At 34.9% G+C, this 26,277-nt stretch overlaps 1 protein-coding gene and 2 pseudogenes across 1 annotated transcript; all 3 read left to right on the plus strand.

The window, feature by feature from the left end:
- Positions 1-343: 343 nt before the first annotated feature.
- Positions 344-3,334, plus strand: LOC129241977 (NADH-ubiquinone oxidoreductase chain 6-like; annotated as a pseudogene).
- Positions 3,335-11,980: 8,646 nt separating this feature from the next.
- On the plus strand, positions 11,981-14,802 carry LOC129241978 (NADH-ubiquinone oxidoreductase chain 6-like; annotated as a pseudogene).
- A 10,355-nt stretch (positions 14,803-25,157) lies between these two features.
- Positions 25,158-25,813, plus strand: LOC129242981 (uncharacterized). Its single transcript, XM_054879976.1, has 2 exons — positions 25,158-25,311; positions 25,557-25,813. Exons 1-2 carry the CDS (start codon positions 25,158-25,160, stop codon positions 25,811-25,813), a joined length of 411 nt encoding a protein of 136 aa, XP_054735951.1.
- Positions 25,814-26,277: the final 464 nt, after the last annotated feature.

Consider the following 26,277-nt stretch of genomic DNA (forward strand, 5'->3'; position numbering starts at 1 on the left):
TAGGATTTTGTACCAAACTAATAAAAATTTACCTATCCAACAATTAATTCAACGAACAATCAGAAATTATAACGAAAGGTATCATTCAAGTATTAAATGTGCACCAAAAGACGTTCAGGAAGGACGTTTAGATCTAGGAAAAATTAAACAAAACTTCGAAGAATGCAAAAGAAAGAAAATTGATAAACTTAATTTAAAAAGAGAGGACTATAAAGAAAAAAGACGTGAGGGATTCATAAAGAACTACAAAGCAGTTAGACACAAAGAACAACCTAAATGCAAAAAGGACTGTTAAAAAATATTCATCCATGCAACATTAAAAGACAATATAAATTTACAGATAATGACCATACTCATACTGATAATGACCTCGACACCGATAATTAAAGGAGAACTGACCACAATTGAGTTAAAAGACCAAACAGAATTCACGGACATTCAGTTAGGACTTCAGGAAATAGTCAAGGAGACAGACTTAATACTACATATAATAGACGTAGAAAACTTAGAGAATATAGTAAACGAAATGACAGACAACATAATGTTAATGAGAACTATACATCAAGACATACTTCAACAAGAACTATTAGAAGTTAGAAATAAAGTATTAACTATGTTACCAAAAAGTAATAGGCAAAAACGAGGATTAATGAATGCCGTAGGAAGCATGACTAAATGGTTATTCGGTACAATGGACGATTATGACAAACAGGACATTCGTAACCACCTTTTACGAACGAACGAGTCAGTTCACCAACAAATTCAAGTTAATGATTATTTTGATTCAGCTATCAATCAACTGAGACTAATTGTAAAGAGTGATAGGCACGAAATAGAGAAAGGCCTGAACTCTATAAATAAATATAGGGTTTTTCAGTAAGAGCGCTTCAACTTTTGAACTTTTTTGAATAAAACACAAACGGTTTGACTTTTTTAACTAATTTTTTTTTTTATTACCGAGTTTGAACATATACATTTAAGTATGAAATTCGATTTCTTTTGCATGACCACCGCGTGCACGTTTTACGAAGTCCAATCGTTGAACCCAATTTTCGACCACTCTTTTGCATAAATCGGCCGAAATTCCAGCAATTTCACGTTCAATATTGGCTCTGAGCTCACAAATCGTCGTCGGCTTGTTACTGTAGACCAATGACTTCACATAACCCCAAAACGGGACGGCTTGTTAAATGGACCGTAAAATGGCCGTAATGCTCTTAAAGTAGCAGCAACAGAACGATTATTTTCATAAAAAATTTGCACGATTTGCAATCGTTGCTCAAGTGTGTAGCGTTCCATGATGAAATGTATACTAATGAAGTTTACAAATGACAAGCGAAAAATAAAAAATATTGCGTCGTTCGCCCTCCCTATCGGAAAAAAGTTGAAACGCACCTATTAAAAAACCCTATATATGTAAAGCTTTTTACTTTTATCAGTTCAATTTAGTAATTTTCTTGTGTAACAAACGGTATTTATCCACGTATAAGTACATAGAACACAAACACAATAGTACTATACATATATATAAAACTCTTTACTTTTATCAATCCGATCGTCTGTACTGGTTGGTGCCAATTCGCCGACTTCCTCTTAGGCTAAGTCGTACTTCGTTTCAGTCCTCTGTTCGTTCTTGTTCTCCTGTGTTCCTCAGTCCGCTGTGTTCCATTTTGTTACGTCAAATTATTAAAAGGTGTGTCCGCTTCTCGTCGTCTTACGTCCGTCTGTCACTCCTACATTCGGCCTTCCTGACTCAGGATTCGACCCGAATTCTGGGTGCCATGGTTTGATGTATTCTGCCGCCGTTGAGGTCAAATTGGGTCCCTCTACTTCATCGAGTTTCTGGACTTTATAACGTCCATGCGGTAACTTTTCTATAATTTTATATGGTCCCAAATATTCCTTTTTCAATTTTAAGTTTGCACCGAATTGGGTGCGTTTTATGGCCACTAAGTCGTTGACGTTATAACTCACGGCTTCTTGTCGTTTACGGTTATAGCTTCGACGGTTTTCTTCTTGAATGGCAGAAATGTTTTGCCTAGCTAGTCGTCGAGTTTCGTTGCGGTCAAACTCGACCGATTCAATGGCTTCACTTTGCATTATTTCGTCTAATCGTGGTGATTCTGTCAGTCTCATGTCACAACCTGTCAAGAGCTTAAACGGCGCTATCTTAGTGCTTCTCGGGGCCGAATTGTTGATATATTGTTGAACTTTACCAATGTGCCTATACCACTGGTCCGGATTGTCTTCCGACAGCTTTGCTAGCATGGGTATCACGATTCGGTGTATTCGCTCTACCTGGCCATTTCCTCTTGGCACTCCCGTTGTAATGAGTAAATGCTGAACTTGATTTTTCTTGCAGTAATCCTCAAAGGCGGAGCCTCTATCGGTTACGATCCTCTTGGGATTTCCAAACGTGGCTTCCTGCTTTGTTAGTCGATCAATTACCGCACCTGCACCTGTATCTTTTGTGGGATAAAGCCACACAAATTTTGAAAAGGCATCTACGATTACGAGGATATAATTATATAGCTTGCGCGTCATCGTGAGTGGGCCAACATGGTCTATATGAAACGTTAACAGTGGCTTATCTTCCTTATCAATAGGATGGTTAGTAAGCCATCTTTTTTGCCGATTTTCGAATTTACTAAAATGCAAGCGATGCAACTATTCACCGTTTTAATAGTTTAACAAAAACATTGGTCTTGTAAATCAAAAATAAGAATTAATCTTTTAAAACTTCAAGAGAAAAGAAATAACTTTATCATTAATCCCCAAAATTAATAGTTTAAATAAACTACCTCCTGATATTATACAACTAACTTTATACTCCACAACATTAATCTCTAGTCTTATTTTCATTCAAATAAATCATCCATTAGCAATAGGACTAATATTATTAATTCGAACAATACAAATTTGTCTTCTAATTGGATTAATAGCTAAAAGATTCTGATTTTCCTATGTATTATTTTTAATTTTCCTAGGAGGAGTATTAGTATTATTCATCTACATTACATCCCTAGCATCAAATGAAATATTCTCCCTTTCAATGAAAACAGCCTTCTCATTTATATTAATTTTCATTTTATTAATAAGTATTAGATGATTTATAGATAAATTATATATTTCATCCTTCATTCAAAATAATGAAATACAAAGCATAATTAATTTAAATATATTTACGGAAGAAAATTCTTTAAATCTTCATAAATTATACAATTATCCAACAAATTTAATTACTATTTTATTAATAAATTATCTATTAATTACATTAATTGCAGTAGTAAAAATTACTAAATTATTCTATGGACCCCTACGATTAATAAATTAAACTAATGAACAAACCTTTACGAACCCAACATCCATTATTTAAAATTGCAAACAATGCTCTAGTAGATCTTCCAGCTCCAATTAATATCTCAGCATGATGAAACTTCCTTAGCTTCCAGACGAGGTACGTAGAAGTCCTTCTCAACTAAGTCTTTAGTCTTTTTCACAGAGAAGTGTCCCTGCCGATGTGCAATCTCTATTATTTCTCTCTCCATTTGTGACGGTACCACGATGAACTGTCGAGTTGGGTCTTTGTAGAGAATGTCATTGTGAATGTAAAAATCGTCGTGACTGTTTGTTTCTAAAATTTTCCTGACGGCCTTTGTCCACATGTCTTTCATCTGCGCTTCTCTAAGCCTATGCCTCAACGAATCTTCCATCATCATACACGAAATTCTACTAAGGGCGTTCACGTGCCTCATCTGCGTTCCTCGTCGATGTTCAATTGTATAGTTATATTCCTGAAGATACATCGCCCATCGTGCTACTCGCAAAGGTACATCTCGCTTCTGTAGTGTCATCGTGAAAGCGTTACAGTCAGTAACAATTTTAAACTGTGTACCAAGCACATACACACTCCACTTTTTAAGCGCTTCTACTATGGCTAGTACTTCCAGCTCGTAGGAATGGTATTTCTGTTCCGTCGATGTTGTTTTGCGGCTCATAAATTGAACAGGGTGGAATTGTTGGCTCTCGGAGTCCTTTTGGAGAAGAATACCTCCGTAACCGAACATAGAGGCATCGGTATGAATCTCTGTCAGTGCTTTTGGATTAATCATTGCGAGCACTGGTGCTTTAATAAGGGCTGACTTCAGCTGTTGCACCACAATTAAATGTTCGTCGCTCATCCGAAACTCCGCGTCCTTCTTCAGCATATCCGATAAGGGTTTTGCAATTAAAGCATAGTTTCTAATAAAGCGACGGAAATACGACATCAAACCCAAAAATCTTTGTAGTGCCTTCTTGGTCTGCGGTACGGGAAAATTCTTTACAGCTCTTGTTTTTTCTTCACTCGGGCTAATAGTTCCATTCTCTACCGTATATCCTAAAAACTGTATCTTCTTCCGAAGAAATTGACATTTTCCCCATTTTATCCTCAAACCCTTGTCGGCCGCTAGCCGTAGTACCTTTTCAAGCTTCTCTAAACCCTCTTTCTCAGTTTTCGCTGGGATTACCAAGTCGTCCATATAAGCAACAACTGTTCCATCTCTTATATAGTCTTTCAATATCGCGTGAATATAGCGGCAAAACACAGCGGGTGAGTTGCATATGCCGAAAGGTACGTATTGAAATTCGAATTGGCCGCTATGAGTCACGAATGCCGTGTATTTCCGAGAACTTTCATCGACGGGCACATGGAGAAACCCATTGGCCAAGTCCAAGGTCGTAAACACATTTGCTTCTCTAAGCTTTTCAAGCGCGTCGTCGATTAAAGTCATAGGGAAATTATCGTGAATGATTTTCTGGTTTAATCTACGGTAGTCGCAGCAAAGTCTTTTCGTACCATTTTTCTTAGATACGAGTACTACAGGCGATGCATAGGCCGAACAACTAGGACGTATTATACCCTCATCTAACCACTGTGTCACTTGCTTATCTATAATTTGCTGCTCCTCATAAGACACTCTACGTGGCGGTTGGTAAACCGGGACTTCATCAGCAAGAATAATTTTCATATTTACGGGTGGATTCTCGTCTTTTTTAGGTGTATAGTGTTCAATCATATGTTTTACCTCACTAGCGCAATTTTTGTTAAGGTGACTCAAGTCATAATCGTGTTCTTCACAGTCGACGTTAAGACATGAAAAAACATTTGACCAGCCATCATACCAGGGGGGGGGGGGGGGGGGGGGGGGGACCCTTGGACGGTGTCCTCCGACGCATCATCACTAACCTGCATGTTCACCTTTTTTTTAAACTCGACGCCGTCACCACGCACTAAGATATCAAAATGTTTGAAAATCGAAGTACCTAGAATTACTTCGTAGTACCTAAGTACTTTGCACTGGTTGATAGTGACAGAGTTTGTCCGTTGATGTTTGGTAGGGTGAAAGTTGGTACCTTGTATCTGGTGGTAAAAAGCATAAGTTCTGTTTTACGCGGGTTTAAACTTAGCCCACATCCTGTGGCCCAAGAGTTAAGCTCGCCTAACGCCCTTTGGATGATCCCACTGATCGTATTTGGGCACAGTCCTGACACCATTAACACCACATCATCAGCGTACGCCACCACTTTTACCCCACCTCCGTCAAGTTTTGTTAAGATTTTGCTGATCACACATAGCCAAAGAAGTGGAGATAATACTCCCCCTTGAGGAGTGCCCCCGTGGACCTTCTTGGTTATGTTGATATTACCCATATTAGCTTTGATGATCCTCGTTTCTAGCATGGAGATGACCCAGTTACTAATGCAACTGTCCACCTCCAGGTCTATCAACGCCCGTTGGATGGCATCTGTGCTAACATTGTTAAAGGCGCCTTCGATATCCAAGAATGCCGCCATGGTATAATGTTTGCTCTCTAGAGAGCCCTCTATTGTTCCGATAACCTCGTGTAGCGCCGTCTCCGTAGATTTGCCTTTAAGGTATGCGTGTTGTGCAGTTGATATACCAGAACTCTCCAAAGAGCTTCTGAGGTGCGTATCCAAAAGCCTTTCAAAAGTTTTTAACAGGAAAGACGAGAGACTGATTGGCCTGAAGTCTTTCGCTGATTCATGTCCTCTTCTACCTACTTTTGGTATGAAGACGACCTTGACTAGTTTCCAGCTGTCTGGAATATGGCCTAAGTTTAAACACGCTTTAAAAATTTCCTCTAGCCATGGTAGGATACAGTCCAAGGTTTCCTGTAACATCTTTGGAATGATCCCATCTGGCCCCGGAGATTTAAAGGGTGAGAAAGATTTGATTGCCCATGCAACTTTTTCTTTGGTAATGATTTCATTTGCAAGATGCTGTGGATTATATTGGCTCCGCCTAATGTTTCCCCTCTCACTTTCGTAAGCGCTGCATCCCGGAAAATGCGTGTTTAGCAGAAGCTCTAGCGATTCTTCTGCTGTAGCAGTCCAAGTTCCATCAGGTTTCTTGACCCAAGAAGCCATAGAGTGGTCTCTGGAAAGAACCCGGCTAAGCCTAGCAGAATCCCTAGTAGATTCGATTGACGAACAAAATTCCCTCCAGCTCTCTTTTTTGGCGGCCCTTATTGCCTTCTTGTACTGTCTCCGACTTTCTCTGTACAATTCCCAATTTCCCGTCGAGTAGCTGAGATTAAATGTTGATCTAGATTTTTCCCTTAGTTTTAAGAGCTCACTGCTCCACCAAGGAGGGTGAGTTTTTTTGCTAAATTTTATGGGGCAGGACGTTTTGTAGGCCCTACTAAATGCCTTTTCCAGTGTTATGACCCTACTCTCAAGGCTTTCCGTGAGAGTGATTTGAGGGGTAGGAGTCCCTCCTATCCTCTTGTTTACTACATTTTTGAACCTCTTCCAGTTGGTTCTTAAAGGATTTCGATACGGTAGGGGTGGATCTACCTTAAGATCCAAATCGTAGAGGATCCAACTATGATCAGAAAATGACCTTTTATTGGATACCCTCCAGTTATCTACCCTTACTACGCTATTTTCAGACAGTAGAGTAACATCAATCACTTCCTCCCATCCTCTGAAGTACTCCGTACTAGGAAAGGTGAAAGTGGGAGTGTTACCCCTGTTACATACCGAATAATGCACCGTAGAGGCTATAATAATATTTTTGTAGGTTCTCTTTACAGACGAAAGTAAATTTAACTTATTTGGCTCTGACGGTAAGAAGATGGTATGGCGACAAAAAAACACTGACTTTCAGCCGAAAAACCTAACTCCCAGTATGAAGTACGGCGGTGGCTCCGTCATGGTTTAGGGCTGCATGGCAGGTGGTGGAACTGGAAATCTTCAACATATTCCAGGCATAATGGATAAATACGTTTATATAGACGTTTTGAAGCAAAATCTTAAGCCAAGTGTCGAAAAACTAAGGATCGAAGGCGACTTCTATTTTTACCAGGACAATGATCCTAAGCACAAATCGTTTGTTGCGCGGGAATATCTATTATATAACTGCCTCCACGTATTGGAAGTACCACCGCAGTCTCCAGATATAAATATAATTGAAAACTTATGGTTCCGTCTTGACCAAAACCTGCGGAAACATAGCATTTCTTCAAAACAAAGTCTTTTAGATGCCTTACAAGACGAGGGGCATGCAATTCTTTCCACATATATCTGTAAGTTATTAGAATCAATGCCCCGACGTCTAAAAGCCGTTATTTCCGCCAAAGGTGGCCCAACAAAGTATTAATTTCTTATTTAAGTTCAGTTCAGCTAAGGTGGCTCACTTTCACTGTGAGATAGATTTGTGAATTATTTTAGTTTTTGTTCTTTTTTTTATAATAAACAAAGAAAGTTCTTCATGTAAGCGATAAATTATTGAAGCTAATATTCAAACAATAAAAACACATAAATCTTTTTTCCAATCTGTGGTATTTTTAAACAAATTTCTACTAAATCTGATGACTAGGAAGTGTGGCTCACTTTGACTGTGACTCACTGTAAGTGTTGATTGATCTTAAACCCTTTTTTTTGTGAATGCAGAATGCTCCTGTTGACATGTACATACATATTATATTGTCATATACCATCATTTATGTGCATATATAGTATGTATATGGTATAGTATATTCATTTATGTAATGAAAAACTTCATGAATTACTTTCAGAACTTTATTAAAATTTATTCTCGTCGCGCGAGTTACATATTCAATTCCAAAGACAAGCTCATATTTTAAGACAGACGAAATTTATTAATTTGTATAATAACTAAAATAATAAACAACAAATAAAAGTAATTTGAAACGCATTTCCTATTTTGCAACAATTTGACTTACTTAACAAGGTGTGGGAAAGGAAATGCTGAATAAGACTTTAACAATAATTTTGTAAAATTAAATATTAAATGCCAAGTAAGCAATTACATATGTACATTAGTTTAAGTCTGAATGTAATAATTGAACAAATAATAAATCAGTTGTTGAGAAGCCCTTCAAGGCAAAAGTTATTCATTCTATTCTTTTCTAAAAATTCTCCTGCTTAAGTACATTATAAAATTGGTGCAGTCGGTAGGATCCTTTAAGAAGTAAAAGGATCCAGTGATACGAAAATACGGGCAGTGAAAAAACTAAAAATTTTATAACACCCAAAACTAATCCTGCGAATCCGTAGCCAACTCAGGAGTTGACCGAACCCTCCAGGGTATAACTTAACATACGTATAACTTAACAAAAAAGTTCAGTGAACATTTAGTCAGTACAAAGAAAAGTGAACAATTGGAACCTCATTAAAGACACACTAAAATTGAGGTACAAACCAGACACAGAGCCTCATGAAATTTACAAGCCAATTTACGAGTCAATACGGTAAGTGAGTTAATTACTGTAATTCAGAATATTAAGTATAAAACTGACGAGTTAATAGTATATTATAATGGTGAACTTGGCATAGACTTGACAAACATAGACAGCTTGTTAGTGAATACTATAAAAGAGATGACCCAAGGGACATTACTCGTCAAAATTTACGAACAAAGACAATTAAAAGATATTTTGTTTATAATGAATCAAAGAAGGTTTGAAGACACGTGCATAAGACTCGAATACAAGAGATTCGGAAGAGAAGAAAAACATAAAGGACAATTTCATAATAAAACATCTTATAATAATCAGAATAGGACATATAGTAATCAAAATAGGGATGAAAGAAATAACCGACAATTTCAAGAACGAAATAAGTGGACTAATGGAAAAATATCTTATTTTATTAATAACCCATATAAATTTAATCAAATTTACAATGTTGAAATCGGTGATCCTAAATTCGAAAGGCTTCAATTAAATCATTTATATAATGAAGAACGTAGTGAAATTATAAAATTACTAAACCGATATAACAAATTATTGTTTAGAGAAGGCGATTTATTAACTAATACAACAGAAATTCAGCATGAGATAAAAACCATTACACAACAGCAAATCTATTTAAAACTATATAGATACCCATCTCAACACGAAGCAGAAGTAAGGAAACAGATCAGAGAAATGGAGGAACAAGGTATAATTAGAAAAAGCCATTCAAGATATGCAAGCCCACTTATAGTCGCACCCAAAAAAACGGATAATTCAGGCGAAAAAAAATATAGAATAGTTGTTGACTATAGAAAGCTTAATGAAATAACCTTAGACGACAAATATCCTTTACTTAATATAGACTCAATTCTAGACAAATTAGGTAGAGCGCAATATTTTACGACAATAGACTTAGCGAAAGGCTATCATCAGATTTTAGTAAAGGAGGAAGACAGAGAAAAAACTGCTTTCATAACTCCTCATGGTCTATATGAATTCATAAGGATGCCATTTGGTCTTAAAAATGCGCCAGCCACATTCCAACGGCTGATGAATGAAATCTTGAGAGATCATATTAACAAAACATGTGTGGTATACTTAGATGATATACTAATCTTTAGTACTTCTTTAACTGAGCATATTAAAGCAATATGAGACATTTTCAAAATTCTCGAAAGTAAAAATTTGAAGATACAAGTTGACAAATGCAATTTTCTAAAAAAAGAAACAGAATTTTCAGGGCACATTTTAACAAAGAATGGCATGAAACCAAACCCAAATAAAATTACAATTATCCAAAATTTAGAATTACCCAAAACCGAAAAACAGATAAAAAGTTTTTTGGGAATAACAGGTTATTATCGCAAATTCATAAAAGATTATGCGAAAGTAGCCCAACCGATAACAAAATACCTAAAGAAAGGCGCAAAAATTAATGTAAAAGACCCAACATACATTGAAGCTTTCGAAAAGTTAAAAACATTAATAAGTACACATCCTATTTTACGTTATCCCGATTTCAATAAACAATTCACATTGACAACGGATGCATCTAACTATATTATGCGATTGGTGCAGTACTATCGCAAGAAGGTCACCCAGTGTGCTACGCTTCAAGAACATTAAACAACCATGAGAAAAACTATTCTGCAACGGATAAAGAATTCCTAGCAATAATGTGGAGTGTAAAATATTTTAGGCCTTACATCTATGGTAAAAAATTTAAAATCCTTACTGATCACCAGCCAATTAAATATCTCCATGCCAAATACAAAGGAAAAGACATGTCACCCAGGCACCAGCGATGGCTATTAAAATTAGGTGAATACCAATTTGAGATAGAATACCTAAAAGGAAAAGAAAATAAAGTGGCAGATTTTTTAAGTAGACTAGAAAATAGTGAGGACACTATTTCAGAAAAAGCGGGGAGTGAAAATACCATGGTTGAAAATACCAATATTTTAAATTTTTTTTCAGTTAACAATGTAGAAGATGATGTTACAATGGCAACAGTACATTCAGCCGAGGAAGAATTGGGTGATCATTTTTTTATAAAAGAAGAAATTGTGAATAAGTACAAAACCCAAATAATATTAACAAATAATAAAACGGAAAAATTTAAAGAAGTACATGGGAAAAGAATTATTTTTATTGCAGAAAGTGACTTTAACCTAATGGGAGACATTTTTAGAAGATACATTTCAAAAGGGAAAATAGGGATATTTTCGGAACTATCCGAAAACAACTATAATATAGTACAAGAGAAGCTTATAGATATGTATTCAAACGATAGCCAAATTAATTTTACTAAGTGCACCATGAGAGCACAGGACATTGAAACTGAAGTGGAAGCAGTAAGACAAATATCATTGTACCATGTAAGAGAGAGTATGCACTCTGGCATACAAGAAACTTATAATAAAATCAAAAATATAATATATTTTCCAAAACTCATGGAACTCATCCAAGTGGTAATTAATCAATGTGACATTTGCCAACAAGTAAAGTATGAACGACATCCGATTAAAAATAAATTTCATTACACAGAAACTCCTTCAGATAAAAACCAAATCGTACACATGGATACATACGTAATCAAAGGATTTACCTTTTTAACGACTATAGATAAATTTTCAAAATTTGGCGCAGCGTATCCATTGAATGACAGAAATCATATGACTATAATAGAAAAACTAGAAGAACATATCACTAAAATAGGAAAACCAGATAAAATAATAGCAGACAATGAATTTAAGACAATAAGGATAAGGGAATTTCTAACAGAACAAGGAATCGAGTTACATTTATCTAAGCCCAACAGCCATACAGGAAATGCCGATATAGAAAGATTTCATTATACGATGGCAGAAAAGTTTAGGATATTGTACCAAACTAATAAAAATTTACCTATCCAACAATTAATTCAACGAACAATCAGAAATTATAACGAAAGGTATCATTCAAGTATTAAATGTGCACCAAAAGACGTTCAGGAAGGACGTTTAGATCTAGGAAAAATTAAACAAAACTTCGAAGAATGCAAAAGAAAGAAAATTGATAAACTTAATTTAAAAAGAGAGGACTATAAAGAAAAAAGACGTGAGGGATTCATAAAGAACTACAAAGCAGTTAGACACAAAGAACAACCTAAATGCAAAAAGGACTGTTAAAAAATATTCATCCATGCAACATTAAAAGACAATATAAATTTACAGATAATGACCATACTCATACTGATAATGACCTCGACACCGATAATTAAAGGAGAACTGACCACAATTGAGTTAAAAGACCAAACAGAATTCACGGACATTCAGTTAGGACTTCAGGAAATAGTCAAGGAGACAGACTTAATACTACATATAATAGACGTAGAAAACTTAGAGAATATAGTAAACGAAATGACAGACAACATAATGTTAATGAGAACTATACATCAAGACATACTTCAACAAGAACTATTAGAAGTTAGAAATAAAGTATTAACTATGTTACCAAAAAGTAATAGGCAAAAACGAGGATTAATGAATGCCGTAGGAAGCATGACTAAATGGTTATTCGGTACAATGGACGATTATGACAAACAGGACATTCGTAACCACCTTTTACGAACGAACGAGTCAGTTCACCAACAAATTCAAGTTAATGATTATTTTGATTCAGCTATCAATCAACTGAGACTAATTGTAAAGAGTGATAGGCACGAAATAGAGAAAGGCCTGAACTCTATAAATAAATATAGGGTTTTTCAGTAAGAGCGCTTCAACTTTTGAACTTTTTTGAATAAAACACAAACGGTTTGACTTTTTTAACTAATTTTTTTTTTTATTACCGAGTTTGAACATATACATTTAAGTATGAAATTCGATTTCTTTTGCATGACCACCGCGTGCACGTTTTACGAAGTCCAATCGTTGAACCCAATTTTCGACCACTCTTTTGCATAAATCGGCCGAAATTCCAGCAATTTCACGTTCAATATTGGCTCTGAGCTCACAAATCGTCGTCGGCTTGTTACTGTAGACCAATGACTTCACATAACCCCAAAACGGGACGGCTTGTTAAATGGACCGTAAAATGGCCGTAATGCTCTTAAAGTAGCAGCAACAGAACGATTATTTTCATAAAAAATTTGCACGATTTGCAATCGTTGCTCAAGTGTGTAGCGTTCCATGATGAAATGTATACTAATGAAGTTTACAAATGACAAGCGAAAAATAAAAAATATTGCGTCGTTCGCCCTCCCTATCGGAAAAAAGTTGAAACGCACCTATTAAAAAACCCTATATATGTAAAGCTTTTTACTTTTATCAGTTCAATTTAGTAATTTTCTTGTGTAACAAACGGTATTTATCCACGTATAAGTACATAGAACACAAACACAATAGTACTATACATATATATAAAACTCTTTACTTTTATCAATCCGATCGTCTGTACTGGTTGGTGCCAATTCGCCGACTTCCTCTTAGGCTAAGTCGTACTTCGTTTCAGTCCTCTGTTCGTTCTTGTTCTCCTGTGTTCCTCAGTCCGCTGTGTTCCATTTTGTTACGTCAAATTATTAAAAGGTGTGTCCGCTTCTCGTCGTCTTACGTCCGTCTGTCACTCCTACATTCGGCCTTCCTGACTCAGGATTCGACCCGAATTCTGGGTGCCATGGTTTGATGTATTCTGCCGCCGTTGAGGTCAAATTGGGTCCCTCTACTTCATCGAGTTTCTGGACTTTATAACGTCCATGCGGTAACTTTTCTATAATTTTATATGGTCCCAAATATTCCTTTTTCAATTTTAAGTTTGCACCGAATTGGGTGCGTTTTATGGCCACTAAGTCGTTGACGTTATAACTCACGGCTTCTTGTCGTTTACGGTTATAGCTTCGACGGTTTTCTTCTTGAATGGCAGAAATGTTTTGCCTAGCTAGTCGTCGAGTTTCGTTGCGGTCAAACTCGACCGATTCAATGGCTTCACTTTGCATTATTTCGTCTAATCGTGGTGATTCTGTCAGTCTCATGTCACAACCTGTCAAGAGCTTAAACGGCGCTATCTTAGTGCTTCTCGGGGCCGAATTGTTGATATATTGTTGAACTTTACCAATGTGCCTATACCACTGGTCCGGATTGTCTTCCGACAGCTTTGCTAGCATGGGTATCACGATTCGGTGTATTCGCTCTACCTGGCCATTTCCTCTTGGCACTCCCGTTGTAATGAGTAAATGCTGAACTTGATTTTTCTTGCAGTAATCCTCAAAGGCGGAGCCTCTATCGGTTACGATCCTCTTGGGATTTCCAAACGTGGCTTCCTGCTTTGTTAGTCGATCAATTACCGCACCTGCACCTGTATCTTTTGTGGGATAAAGCCACACAAATTTTGAAAAGGCATCTACGATTAATAGTTTAACAAAAACATTGGTCTTGTAAATCAAAAATAAGAATTAATCTTTTAAAACTTCAAGAGAAAAGAAATAACTTTATCATTAATCCCCAAAATTAATAGTTTAAATAAACTACCTCCTGATATTATACAACTAACTTTATACTCCACAACATTAATCTCTAGTCTTATTTTCATTCAAATAAATCATCCATTAGCAATAGGACTAATATTATTAATTCGAACAATACAAATTTGTCTTCTAATTGGATTAATAGCTAAAAGATTCTGATTTTCCTATGTATTATTTTTAATTTTCCTAGGAGGAGTATTAGTATTATTCATCTACATTACATCCCTAGCATCAAATGAAATATTCTCCCTTTCAATGAAAACAGCCTTCTCATTTATATTAATTTTCATTTTATTAATAAGTATTAGATGATTTATAGATAAATTATATATTTCATCCTTCATTCAAAATAATGAAATACAAAGCATAATTAATTTAAATATATTTACGGAAGAAAATTCTTTAAATCTTCATAAATTATACAATTATCCAACAAATTTAATTACTATTTTATTAATAAATTATCTATTAATTACATTAATTGCAGTAGTAAAAATTACTAAATTATTCTATGGACCCCTACGATTAATAAATTAAACTAATGAACAAACCTTTACGAACCCAACATCCATTATTTAAAATTGCAAACAATGCTCTAGTAGATCTTCCAGCTCCAATTAATATCTCAGCATGATGAAACTTCCTTAGCTTCCAGACGAGGTACGTAGAAGTCCTTCTCAACTAAGTCTTTAGTCTTTTTCACAGAGAAGTGTCCCTGCCGATGTGCAATCTCTATTATTTCTCTCTCCATTTGTGACGGTACCACGATGAACTGTCGAGTTGGGTCTTTGTAGAGAATGTCATTGTGAATGTAAAAATCGTCGTGACTGTTTGTTTCTAAAATTTTCCTGACGGCCTTTGTCCACATGTCTTTCATCTGCGCTTCTCTAAGCCTATGCCTCAACGAATCTTCCATCATCATACACGAAATTCTACTAAGGGCGTTCACGTGCCTCATCTGCGTTCCTCGTCGATGTTCAATTGTATAGTTATATTCCTGAAGATACATCGCCCATCGTGCTACTCGCAAAGGTACATCTCGCTTCTGTAGTGTCATCGTGAAAGCGTTACAGTCAGTAACAATTTTAAACTGTGTACCAAGCACATACACACTCCACTTTTTAAGCGCTTCTACTATGGCTAGTACTTCCAGCTCGTAGGAATGGTATTTCTGTTCCGTCGATGTTGTTTTGCGGCTCATAAATTGAACAGGGTGGAATTGTTGGCTCTCGGAGTCCTTTTGGAGAAGAATACCTCCGTAACCGAACATAGAGGCATCGGTATGAATCTCTGTCAGTGCTTTTGGATTAATCATTGCGAGCACTGGTGCTTTAATAAGGGCTGACTTCAGCTGTTGCACCACAATTAAATGTTCGTCGCTCATCCGAAACTCCGCGTCCTTCTTCAGCATATCCGATAAGGGTTTTGCAATTAAAGCATAGTTTCTAATAAAGCTTGGACGGTGTCCTCCGACGCATCATCACTAACCTGCATGTTCACCTTTTTTTTAAACTCGACGCCGTCACCACGCACTAAGATATCAAAATGTTTGAAAATCGAAGTACCTAGAATTACTTCGTAGCTAATGTCATTTGTATGCACCACATGGAACGTTACCTTAACAACACTTTTGTCCACTTGTACCTCTATCTCAAAACTACCCATCGTTGATATTTTTGCTGCACCGATCCCAAATAGTTGCCGTTGCTCCGGAGTTAGCTTTAGGGATTTACCCAACTTGTTGAATGTGTCGCATCGCATAAGACACAAGCTACACCCAGTGTCGATAAGGGCCTGTATTTCGATATTGCAAATCGTGACCTTCTGCAGTTTTAGCTTTGGACTTGAAACTTCACCAATTGAATTTACGTGACCCGCCTCTCGCTTTGTTCTGCTGCCCATTGCTACTTTACACTCAAAAGATCTATGATGACCTGTTGGCACTTAAAACATTTGAATTGTTTATGTGGACAATCTTTTGCTAGGTGCGAATATTCGCCGCATTTGAAACATCTTTTTTCGTTTTTTGATGACGCCGAGGAACTACTAGTTTCTGGTTTAGTTTTATTATGCACCTCTTTAAGTTCACTTACGGTTTTTGCTTGGTAGAGTACGGACTTGCTAAATTTAGATCCAGGGATTCCATCTATAAAATATTCGAGCAAACTTTCTTCATCTAAGCAAATCGATTTTCCTATCTCCATTAAGGCATATAAGTATTCACGGTACGATTCGCTAGCGATTCGTTAGCGAGGGCCAATTTTAAAGAATTCCAATTAAAATTTGAAAATGGTGTTGTCGCTGCTGATAGAAGCTGCGCTGCTCGCATCAACTTTCGGTCGTCGCTGCTGAGGTTAGCCGGTCTGTTCGCATCAATTTTTGGTCGCTGCTGCTGGAGTTAGCCGCTCTGCCTGTTGCTTCGAAATCGCTGCCAATAGGAACCGCTATCCTTTTGTTGAGCTCCGTTAGTATAAGCCGTTACCTTTCATATGCGCAATTCCGCGACGAATACTTCTTTATCTAGGAACGATGCTCCTTACCGCGCTTAGAAAATCAATGTAGTGCAAGCGACGAAATCTGACTTTCAGCAGCCCGAATGAACGTTTTAAGTCGTCAAGACACTCCAAATTAATTGCGTTGAAAAATATAAAAATATTTGTTCGTCTCTAAAGCCGTTACTATCGCGGTTGAGCCCCCAAATGTAAAGCTTTTTACTTTTATCAGTTCAATTTATTAATTTTCTTTTGTGTAACAAACGGTATTTATCCACGTATAAGTACATAGAACACAAACACAATAGTACTATACATATGTATATATAAAACTCTTTACTTTTATCAATCCGATCGTCTGTACTGGTTGGTGCCAATTCGCCGACTTCCTCTTAGGCTAAGTCGTACTTCGTTTCAGTCCTCTGTTCGTTCTTGTTCTCCTGTGTTCCTCAGTCCGCTGTGTTGCATTTTGTTACGTCAAATTATTAAAAGGTGTGTCCGCTTCTCGTCGTCTTACGTCCGTCTGTCACTCCTACATATGTATATTGATAAAGAACACGAAGAAAATATGTATTTACAGCAACTAATGAAAATACAATTGTTAAAAAGTAAAATTGAAAATATTCAAGATAATATTGTTTCAGCTAAATATGGATTAATTCATCCAAATATTTTAACGAGTAAGGAAATCTAAAAATATGAAATAGACTACAATAAGTTAAAACATATTAAACTAGGAACAGCAATTTTTAATAATACATACTTAATATTTGGTATAAAAATGCCTAAATCATTTATACACGTAAATATAAGAAATATAATACCAATACCCAATAATGAACATAATGAAATTGATTCCAAAATAGAAAAAATATTTAGCTATGAAAATATTGTATTAACTATAGATTTGAAGAAGCCAAATCATTTGGACAATTAAAGCCTAGCACACACTGTGTAATAGAAGAAAATTGTAAACTAATAAAAAACATAAAATTTGAAATAATATCAATAGACATAAAAACAATAGTTATTAAGAATGCAATAAATGTAACAGTCCAACATACCTGTAATGAAAATCAAACCATAGTGAATGGAAATTATATAATTCAACTAGCGGACCCTCTGCCTGCTTCGCTAGGCATATCAAAATTAGAAATGAATAATGAACACTCGATTTAAATTCACTCTATGTGTATTTATTCTTTTCTTACAATATAAAATTAATGTTAATTTTAAACTTAAACTAACGCAAAGCCTTTTCGTAAATTACATTTTTTGTTTTGCCCTGAGTTGTGGTATAAATAAACAGAACTGATGGCTTTCCTACACGTGAACATGATACATATAATTGTCCGTGGGAGAAGCATGGATATTCTAAGTCAATTCCTCATAATTCCAGCGATTGTCCTTGTACTTTGTTTATTGTCATTGCAAATGCAAGACGTATTGGAAATTGCAATCTTTTGAAGTCAAATGCTAAATCTGGTGGAATCAGCGGAATACGCGGAATCAATACGGCTTCACCTTTGAATTTTCCTTTTAAAATTGTTGCTTCAATAAGATTATTAATGACCTTTTTGACTGCTAATCTTGTTCCGTTATACAATCGTGGCTGATTTAAATTTCTAAGTAAAATAATTGGTTGGCTGTCCAGGTAAATCCAAGGAATTTAAAAATTCTGTTGGATAATTTACAGCGTCATCTTGATTTATAACTGTATCAATTGATTTAAATGTTACAATCTCACCAGGAACATCATTTAAAATACTCGCATTCAATTGACCAACATCCTTATTTTTCGCAGCCAGTATTGCTCTTTCAGCTAACCAATTGTGATTTTGATAATTTTGCGCAATATTTGGACAAACACTTGAAACTAATTCTTGTTTTGTGTGCGCGAAATTACAAAAATTATCAGGCAAAGCGATTAAGCCAGTAGCAGCATCAATAGAAATTGTCCATTTCCTATCTAAACAAACTGTGGTGAAAGTCCTTTATAAGAACCAAGTTTATAGTGGTGAAGTTTTAAGTACAACACAATTTTCTGTACGCAAGGTTGCTCTTTGGCAAAAATAAATTAATCTTTAGAAATCATAAAAAAAAGTTGCAAATTTTAGAGAAATTTCTTAAAGAAAAACTAATACATGCATTTACTTGAATAAGTAAACACCAAAAGTATACTAAAATGGCTATTTAATGCGTTGTTTGATACGAATTTATATATTATTATTGCTCAAAACCCTCTGCGCGCTCTCGCTGTCTTTTTGTTTCTGTATCGCATCGCGGTGAATTCACGTTTTTCAGAAAGTTGCCAACAGAAGAAAATTGAAGAAAGTACATATCTTGCTCATATTTGCTATTTTAGTTGTTAAATGAAAATGTGTTTCAGGTACTTTTTAATGTAGCAACTACTCTTTGGTTTTGAAACTGCTTACACTCACAAAATAATCCAACTCTTTTAAACACACATACTCGTACAAATATAATTATTTATTTTGGTTTTTCCACTCGTCAAAGCAGAACATAAGGTTGCATTATTTAATTATTACCTAATACAAACTTTTTCTCTTTTAACAATGATAATGTTACTATGTGAAATCAAGTAAATATGCATTTTTGTATTATATCCTGAGCATTTGTCTTCAGCGCTATACCAATGCTCGAACACTTGGAGCATGAAATTGACAGAAGTATTGTAACAGAAATCCCTGAGAGCGCTATTTTAGTTATACCTGCTTTTAGGCATTTATCTCGTAAACGTACGTTTGCCCATCTAAAATTGTCTACCTAAATGCATGAAAAAAGTGTTAGCATAACTTTTTCGAGTACATATACATACGGGAGGATTTATTTTTTACATTTTGATCGTCGGCTTTCGCGTTTTCTTTTCTTGGTTTTAGACTTTCACCACAGAAAAAAAGTTTTTTAAAAGAACATTTATGGCGACTGTCGATCCATATTGATGGATTTCAAAAAATGTATGGATTCAACCGCTGAATAATTTCGTATATTTTAAATCCATCTAATCTTTTACATTTGCGCATTTATATATTGTATATGTATTTAATATTTAATTTAAGTAAACGTTTCAATATTTGTCCAAAAACTTTGAACTTCGAAAAATACAGACTTATGGCTATTAATGGAATCAAATATATTGTATTTAACGAATTTTTATTTTATCTAAATCATAAAACGTTCAAATGAAGCTCAAAATATTTTTCCAGTTTAAAAAAAAGCAATGTGCTTTGATGCCGTGTCACGCATGCATAAAAAGGAAAGAAAAGAGAGGGCAACTATTGCGTTACGAATAATACAGTCGCATACGTCACTCGACATCGAAACAATGTTATTCATGTCTGTGTATATTCTATTCATTTGCGTGTATTCTCATTCCGTATACGTAATGTCCGTATAAGTGAAACACGCAAATATTGTTTTTTTCACACTTACACAACGCACGCATACTTTTACCGATTTCTTTAAAACTTCACATAAACCATCTATGGACCAATACCAATGATCTGTGAAAGTTTGATTGAAATCGGTGAATGCGTTTAGGCGTGAATCGGCGACTAACGAACACAAAAAAACGTCTCCATTTTTATATATAAGATTTAATAATTGCTCATTAAAAATAAAAGATTACTATTTCTCTAATATAATTGAGAAAGATGAAACAAAGATTCTAACAATTAAATATGAAAATATAAAAAACTTTACAAAACAATTAACGTTCAGCGATATCATAGAAGAAAACAAATATAATGTTAATAAATAAATTGAAATATCATAGTAACATATCCTATGGATGCATTTTTATATTAACAATAACTGTAGTTATCACTTTAATTATCGTAATCATAAAAAATAAATATATCAAGATAAAACTAAACAAAAGAATTCAGGAGAATTCTACTCTAAAGGGGGGAGAAGTTACATATTCAATTCCAAAGACAAGCTCATATTTTAAGACAGACGAAATTGATGAATTTGTAACTAAAATAATAAACAACAAATAAAAGTAATTTGAAACGGATTTCCTGTTTTGCAACAATTTGACTTACTTAACAAGGTGTGGGAAAGGAAATGCTGAATAAGACTTTAACAATAATTTTGTAAAATTAAATATTAAATGCCAAGTAAGCAATTACATATGTACATTAGTTTAAGTCTGAATGTAATAATTGAACAAATAATAAATCAGTTGTTGAGAAGCCCTTCAAGGCAAAAGTTATTCATTCTATTCTTTTTTAAAAATTCTCCTGCTTGAGTAAAATATAAAATTCGCGCATGCACAAAACCTTGGTTCACAACTCAGTCACAGGAATAAACGCACTGCGTATTTATGCTCGCCACATGACTCAACATCAATTATCGGCGCCATATTTATTTATTGTTTTTTGTTTTTTTGTTGTTTTCTTTTATTTTTTTTTATGTAATCGAAAAAAATTTTGTGTAATAAATTTTACGTGTTCACCTATTATTTCAAAAATAAGAAAATAGTAAAAATTTAATTAGTCTAATATCGAGGTGGGAGATGTGTTGTGCGTTGAGGTGAAAGATGTGTGGTGTTTTAAATTTTTTTGTGGGCAAAACTCAGTGTGGTGTCTATAAAGTCGATGTTCTGAAATCCCTTACTACAAACCTTTCAAATCTCAATTGTACTAAAAATAGTTAACAGTTACATTTGCTCCTTCTCATTCCATTAACATTTTCTGCTATTGCTGATGAACTCATGATGTTCGTTGGCTCTGCTAATCGCCTTTGTCGTCATTTGGTTGTTTACGCAGATGTTTAACTAACAAGAAAGAAAATAGCTCTTTAGCACCCTTCTACCAGAGAATGTTAATGGAATGAGAAGGAGCAAATGTGAAATGAGATTTTTTCGAGTACTAATTTGTAGATTCATACTAAGGGATTTTCAAATTCAACTTACCACACTAGTGGGGGATTGCAGATATTTACCAAGCTAGTGGAGGGTTTCTATATTTACTTACCACGCTAGGACAGGAATTCAGATTTTTTCTGCGTTTACCAAACTACTGAGGAAGTTCATAAGATTTTTCGGCACACTACTAAGGAAATCGACTTATTTCATGCCCACAGCGAAGCGAATAAATTTGCGATTAAGAAGGCCGCGCGGCAGTTAATTTGTGGTGCAGAAGCTAAAGTCGGCGGAATTATTCGTTTTGTTTTTTGGCACCTATTTAATTCAGGTTCGAGTCCTGAAGTCATATTTTTTTTCTTGCACATTTTTTTTTACAATTCAAACCAGTAAAGTTTGGTAAAATTTTTGAGTTTATTTTCATTAAAATTTCTTTAAAATACTGTTTTTTTTGTATTTCATAAATGGAAATTTCTTTTCGGTATAAAATAGTTCTTAACAGAAAATATGTACATATGTCTTTAATCTCTTTTATGAAATCCAAATTACATATATTGATGAGAAAACATCATTCTAATATCCGTCCAGAAAGCCAAACGCGCATACACACATACATACATACAGAATATGTGCATATAAAACTGCGAATCGAATAAATGACTAATTTAGAAAAGTTCATTAGTAATTATAGTTTAGCGCAATCGTGAAAAACGTGTCGTGTATGGTGTATGCAGTACATCGTCCCATATTTGACTCAGGTTCAAGTCCCCTGGGTATTTTTCTTTGTTCGATATTTTTATTTCATTTTTTATATTAGGTTTAATTAGAATTGATTTAAAATAGTGTATTCAGGTTTTTCTAATACCTGTTATTTATAAATTTATTTTCTATATAACATTATTCATACTTCTTTTGAAATGATTTATATGTAAAACAGCCATAAATGCAATCATATGTATGTATGAATATGCATTCCTATATTTAATCTCTTCAGTCAAATCTGAACATACACATATTGATGAGAAAATGTTCTAATATCCATGGATGCATCCAGAAAGCCAAACACGCATATGTATAATATATAAATATATACAAGCCTTCAACGAACGAAAAATGTATGCATATAAAAAACAACAACTGCGACCGCCTTCTTGTCCGTCAGTGATAAGATGGGATATGTATACCCTATGAGCAAAAAGCTCCGGGAAGGTGATGTTGACTGTTTTCTTCGATTGCCAAGGCATAGTCCACCATGAGTACCTTCCATCGGGCCAGACAGTCAATAAAGAATATTATTTATCCGTTTTGAAGCCTTTGAGAGATGCTGTATGTTGCAAACGGCCGGAAATGTGAGCAAACAATTCTTGGATTTTGCGTGATGATAATGCGCCATCGTACCGGTCAAAGAGATCAAAGAGAATACGACGAAGGAGCTGAAGGCCATGTCGGCCTACCGGGACTGTTTGGAGGACTGGGTTAAACGTTGGCAAATGTGTGTTGCTTCAGACAGGTCATATTTTGAAGGAGACAATATAAATTTGCCTGAAAGTTAACTCTGTTATGTTTTATTTAAACATTCCCGGTACTTTTTGACGTGATAACGTCTTATAATTCGATTTAGCCGGCTGCACGCACGAAAAAATGTGTCGTTACCTTGCTCAGTTATCGTTACCTTGCTCATTTGTCGTTACCTTGCTCATTTGTCGTTACCTTGCTCATTTGCCGTTACCTTGCTCATTGTCGTTACCTTGAATGAACTGCAAGCGAAAGCGCGGAACGAACGACAAAGCAAACAAAACAAACGAACGGCAACGTTCGACATCTTGCTCTCTCCTACTTAAGTGAGCGTATATATGTATGTATATGCGCATATGTACATATATAAATTCACGTATTTGTATTTGCATATGCCTTCTTATTGATTACACTGGATCACAAATTTCAACTTTTTTTCTGCGCCAGAGACGCCGTTATGAAATTCCTATGTAAAATCACCGTCTGATTCCGAAAATCAAGGTTATTTTTTATTCTATGGTAACGTTTTTGAGATATTTATGAATTACCGTTATTTCAAAAAAACAAAAAATTGGGCCCACTTAATCATATATATCTCGAAAACGAATTGAGCGATTCCAAAACCGTTTAAAGCTTTTAAAAGGTAATAAAATTTGCTATAAACTGTGTGTAAAACACTTTCTGCTAGGTCTTGCAGATTCAAAGATAACGAACTATCATAACGGATTTTTTAAATTTTTTTTGTAAAAATATAAAAAAATTTGTACTTTGAGAGAAAGGATCTCGAAAACTGTTTACTTTTTCGTGTATTTTTTGTTTTCACTCTAAGCTCTGTTTTATTACAAAAAAAATAAACTTTGATTAAACAAAATCGATGAACTAATACAAAAGTTACAAGCATTCAAGTAAATATATCCATATAGTAAAACTTAAGTACCCTACAAATAATAGCATGTGTACATATGATTCTTAAACTATCTATTTAGGCGACATATGAAATTTATTACACCAATGAAGTGGAGGGAACCAACTTGCCATTCAACGGACTGCTATATTTGTACTACAAAAGTATTTGGGGTAGGAAAGTCTAGAAAAGTAACCTATGCGAGCATATCTACAGTGTCATTACCAGAACTAAATTCAACGGAAGCTACATTGCCAGAATCAAATTTAACTTTAGTTTCGGCTCCAGTTTCATTGTCAACAGCAGTATCTGATTACGCGGCATCATGTTGTACTGAATTGCAAACGGAAAACGAAAGAAACCCTTTGTCACAAGCACAACTCACTGATTGGATAAGGGATTTGGAATTGTCAAAAGAAAAGGCCGAACTACATGCCCCTCGTATGCAACAATTTAAATTTGTTTCATCCGATGTTAAGGTAACATATTATAGGACTCGTCACGAACAATTCTCCCAGCACTATACGAAGAAGGACAGTGTTTGTTATTGCAAAAACATTGCTGGTCTATTTAAACAGTTTGGTAAACCATATGATTCAAAAGAGTGGCGATTGTTCATAGACGGCAATTAAGGCTGTATTATTGCATATTGGCAACCAAAAGCCATCTATCCCGATCGCGCATGCAGTAAATACGAAGGAAACATATGAGACAATGCAAAAATTGCTTAAATTAATTAAATACGAAGAACATGATTGGAAAGCTATGTGGTCTACAATCTGGATACACAAAATACTGTTGCTTTCTATGCAAATGGGATAGCCGAGCACGTCAAGACCACTACATCATAAAGGATTGGCCAGAACGAATCGAGTTTCAAGTTGGGGTGGATAACATAAAATACTCACCACTTATAAAAAAGGAAAAAATAATTCTACCTCCACTCCACATCAAGCTCAGCCTTATCAAAAACTTTGTCAAGGCTTTGGACAAAGAAGGCGAAGCTTTTCATTATTTGAAAACAATCTTTCCACAGATTTCAGAAGCAAAAATATAGGAAGGGATTTTTGTGGGGCCGCGAATAAGGAAAATAATGGCCAATACCCATTTCAAAGAACTATTGTCACCAGTGGAGGCAGCAGCGTGGGACTCTTTTGAAAAGGTCGTTACTTCTTTTTTAGGCAAACACAAAAGTCCTAACTTCGAGCTGATACTGAACGATTTAATCAAAAACTATGCGGAAATGGGTAAATAAAAAACACATATAAGACCGTTTTCCCAGTTAACTTTAAAACCAAACAAAAAACTTCAAAGCAAATTTTTAAATTTACATGAGAATATATAGCCCTTAATCTGAATTTATTGCCCTGCTCCGAACAAACAAGAACGACCAAAATTTGTTCTGAATTGGAAGATTAACCCAGCTTAAGAAAATTATATGCTAATGTGTCACTTATGTATATATCTAATTCCCTTTTTAATTTTCTTTCAGGAGTAAATATGTCTTTCAAAATTCATTTTCTGCACTCCCATTTAAATTTTTTCCCGAAAAATCTTAGCGACGAAAGCGACGAGCATGGCGAAAGGTTTCACCAGCAAATGAAAATGATTGAAAGTCGGTATCAAGGATTCTGGGATGTCGCTATGATGGGTGACTACTGTTGGTTTCTCATAAGAGAAACCGATCCTTATATAAATAAGCGTCAAAACAAGACACATAACTTTTTCAATTATAAAATAAGATCATAGAGTTAAGACAGAGTCATATGTACATATGCTATTATTTGTAGGGTACTTAAGTTTTACTATATGGATATATTTACTTGAATGCTTGTAACTTTTGTATTAGTTCATCGATTTTGTTTAATCAAAGTTTATTTTTTTTGTAATAAAACAGAGCTTAGAGTGAAAACAAAAAATACACGAAAAAGTAAACAGTTTTCGAGATCCTTTCTCTCAAAGTACAAATTTTTTTATATTTTTACAAAAAAAATTTAAAAAATCCGTTATGATAGTTCGTTATCTTTAAATCTGCAGGACCTAGCAGAAAGTGTTTTACACACAGTTTATAGCAAATTTTATTACCTTGTTGTATATTAATATATGTATATAAACATGCATATACATATACAATTTCGCGCAATTTTCAAAAAGAACAAATCTATATGTAAAGATGCATACAAGTCATATGGACATATCAAATATACGAATCT

This window comes from Anastrepha obliqua, chromosome 3 (assembly GCF_027943255.1).
Source record: "Anastrepha obliqua isolate idAnaObli1 chromosome 3, idAnaObli1_1.0, whole genome shotgun sequence".
In the NCBI taxonomy this organism is placed as follows: domain Eukaryota; kingdom Metazoa; phylum Arthropoda; class Insecta; order Diptera; family Tephritidae; genus Anastrepha; species Anastrepha obliqua.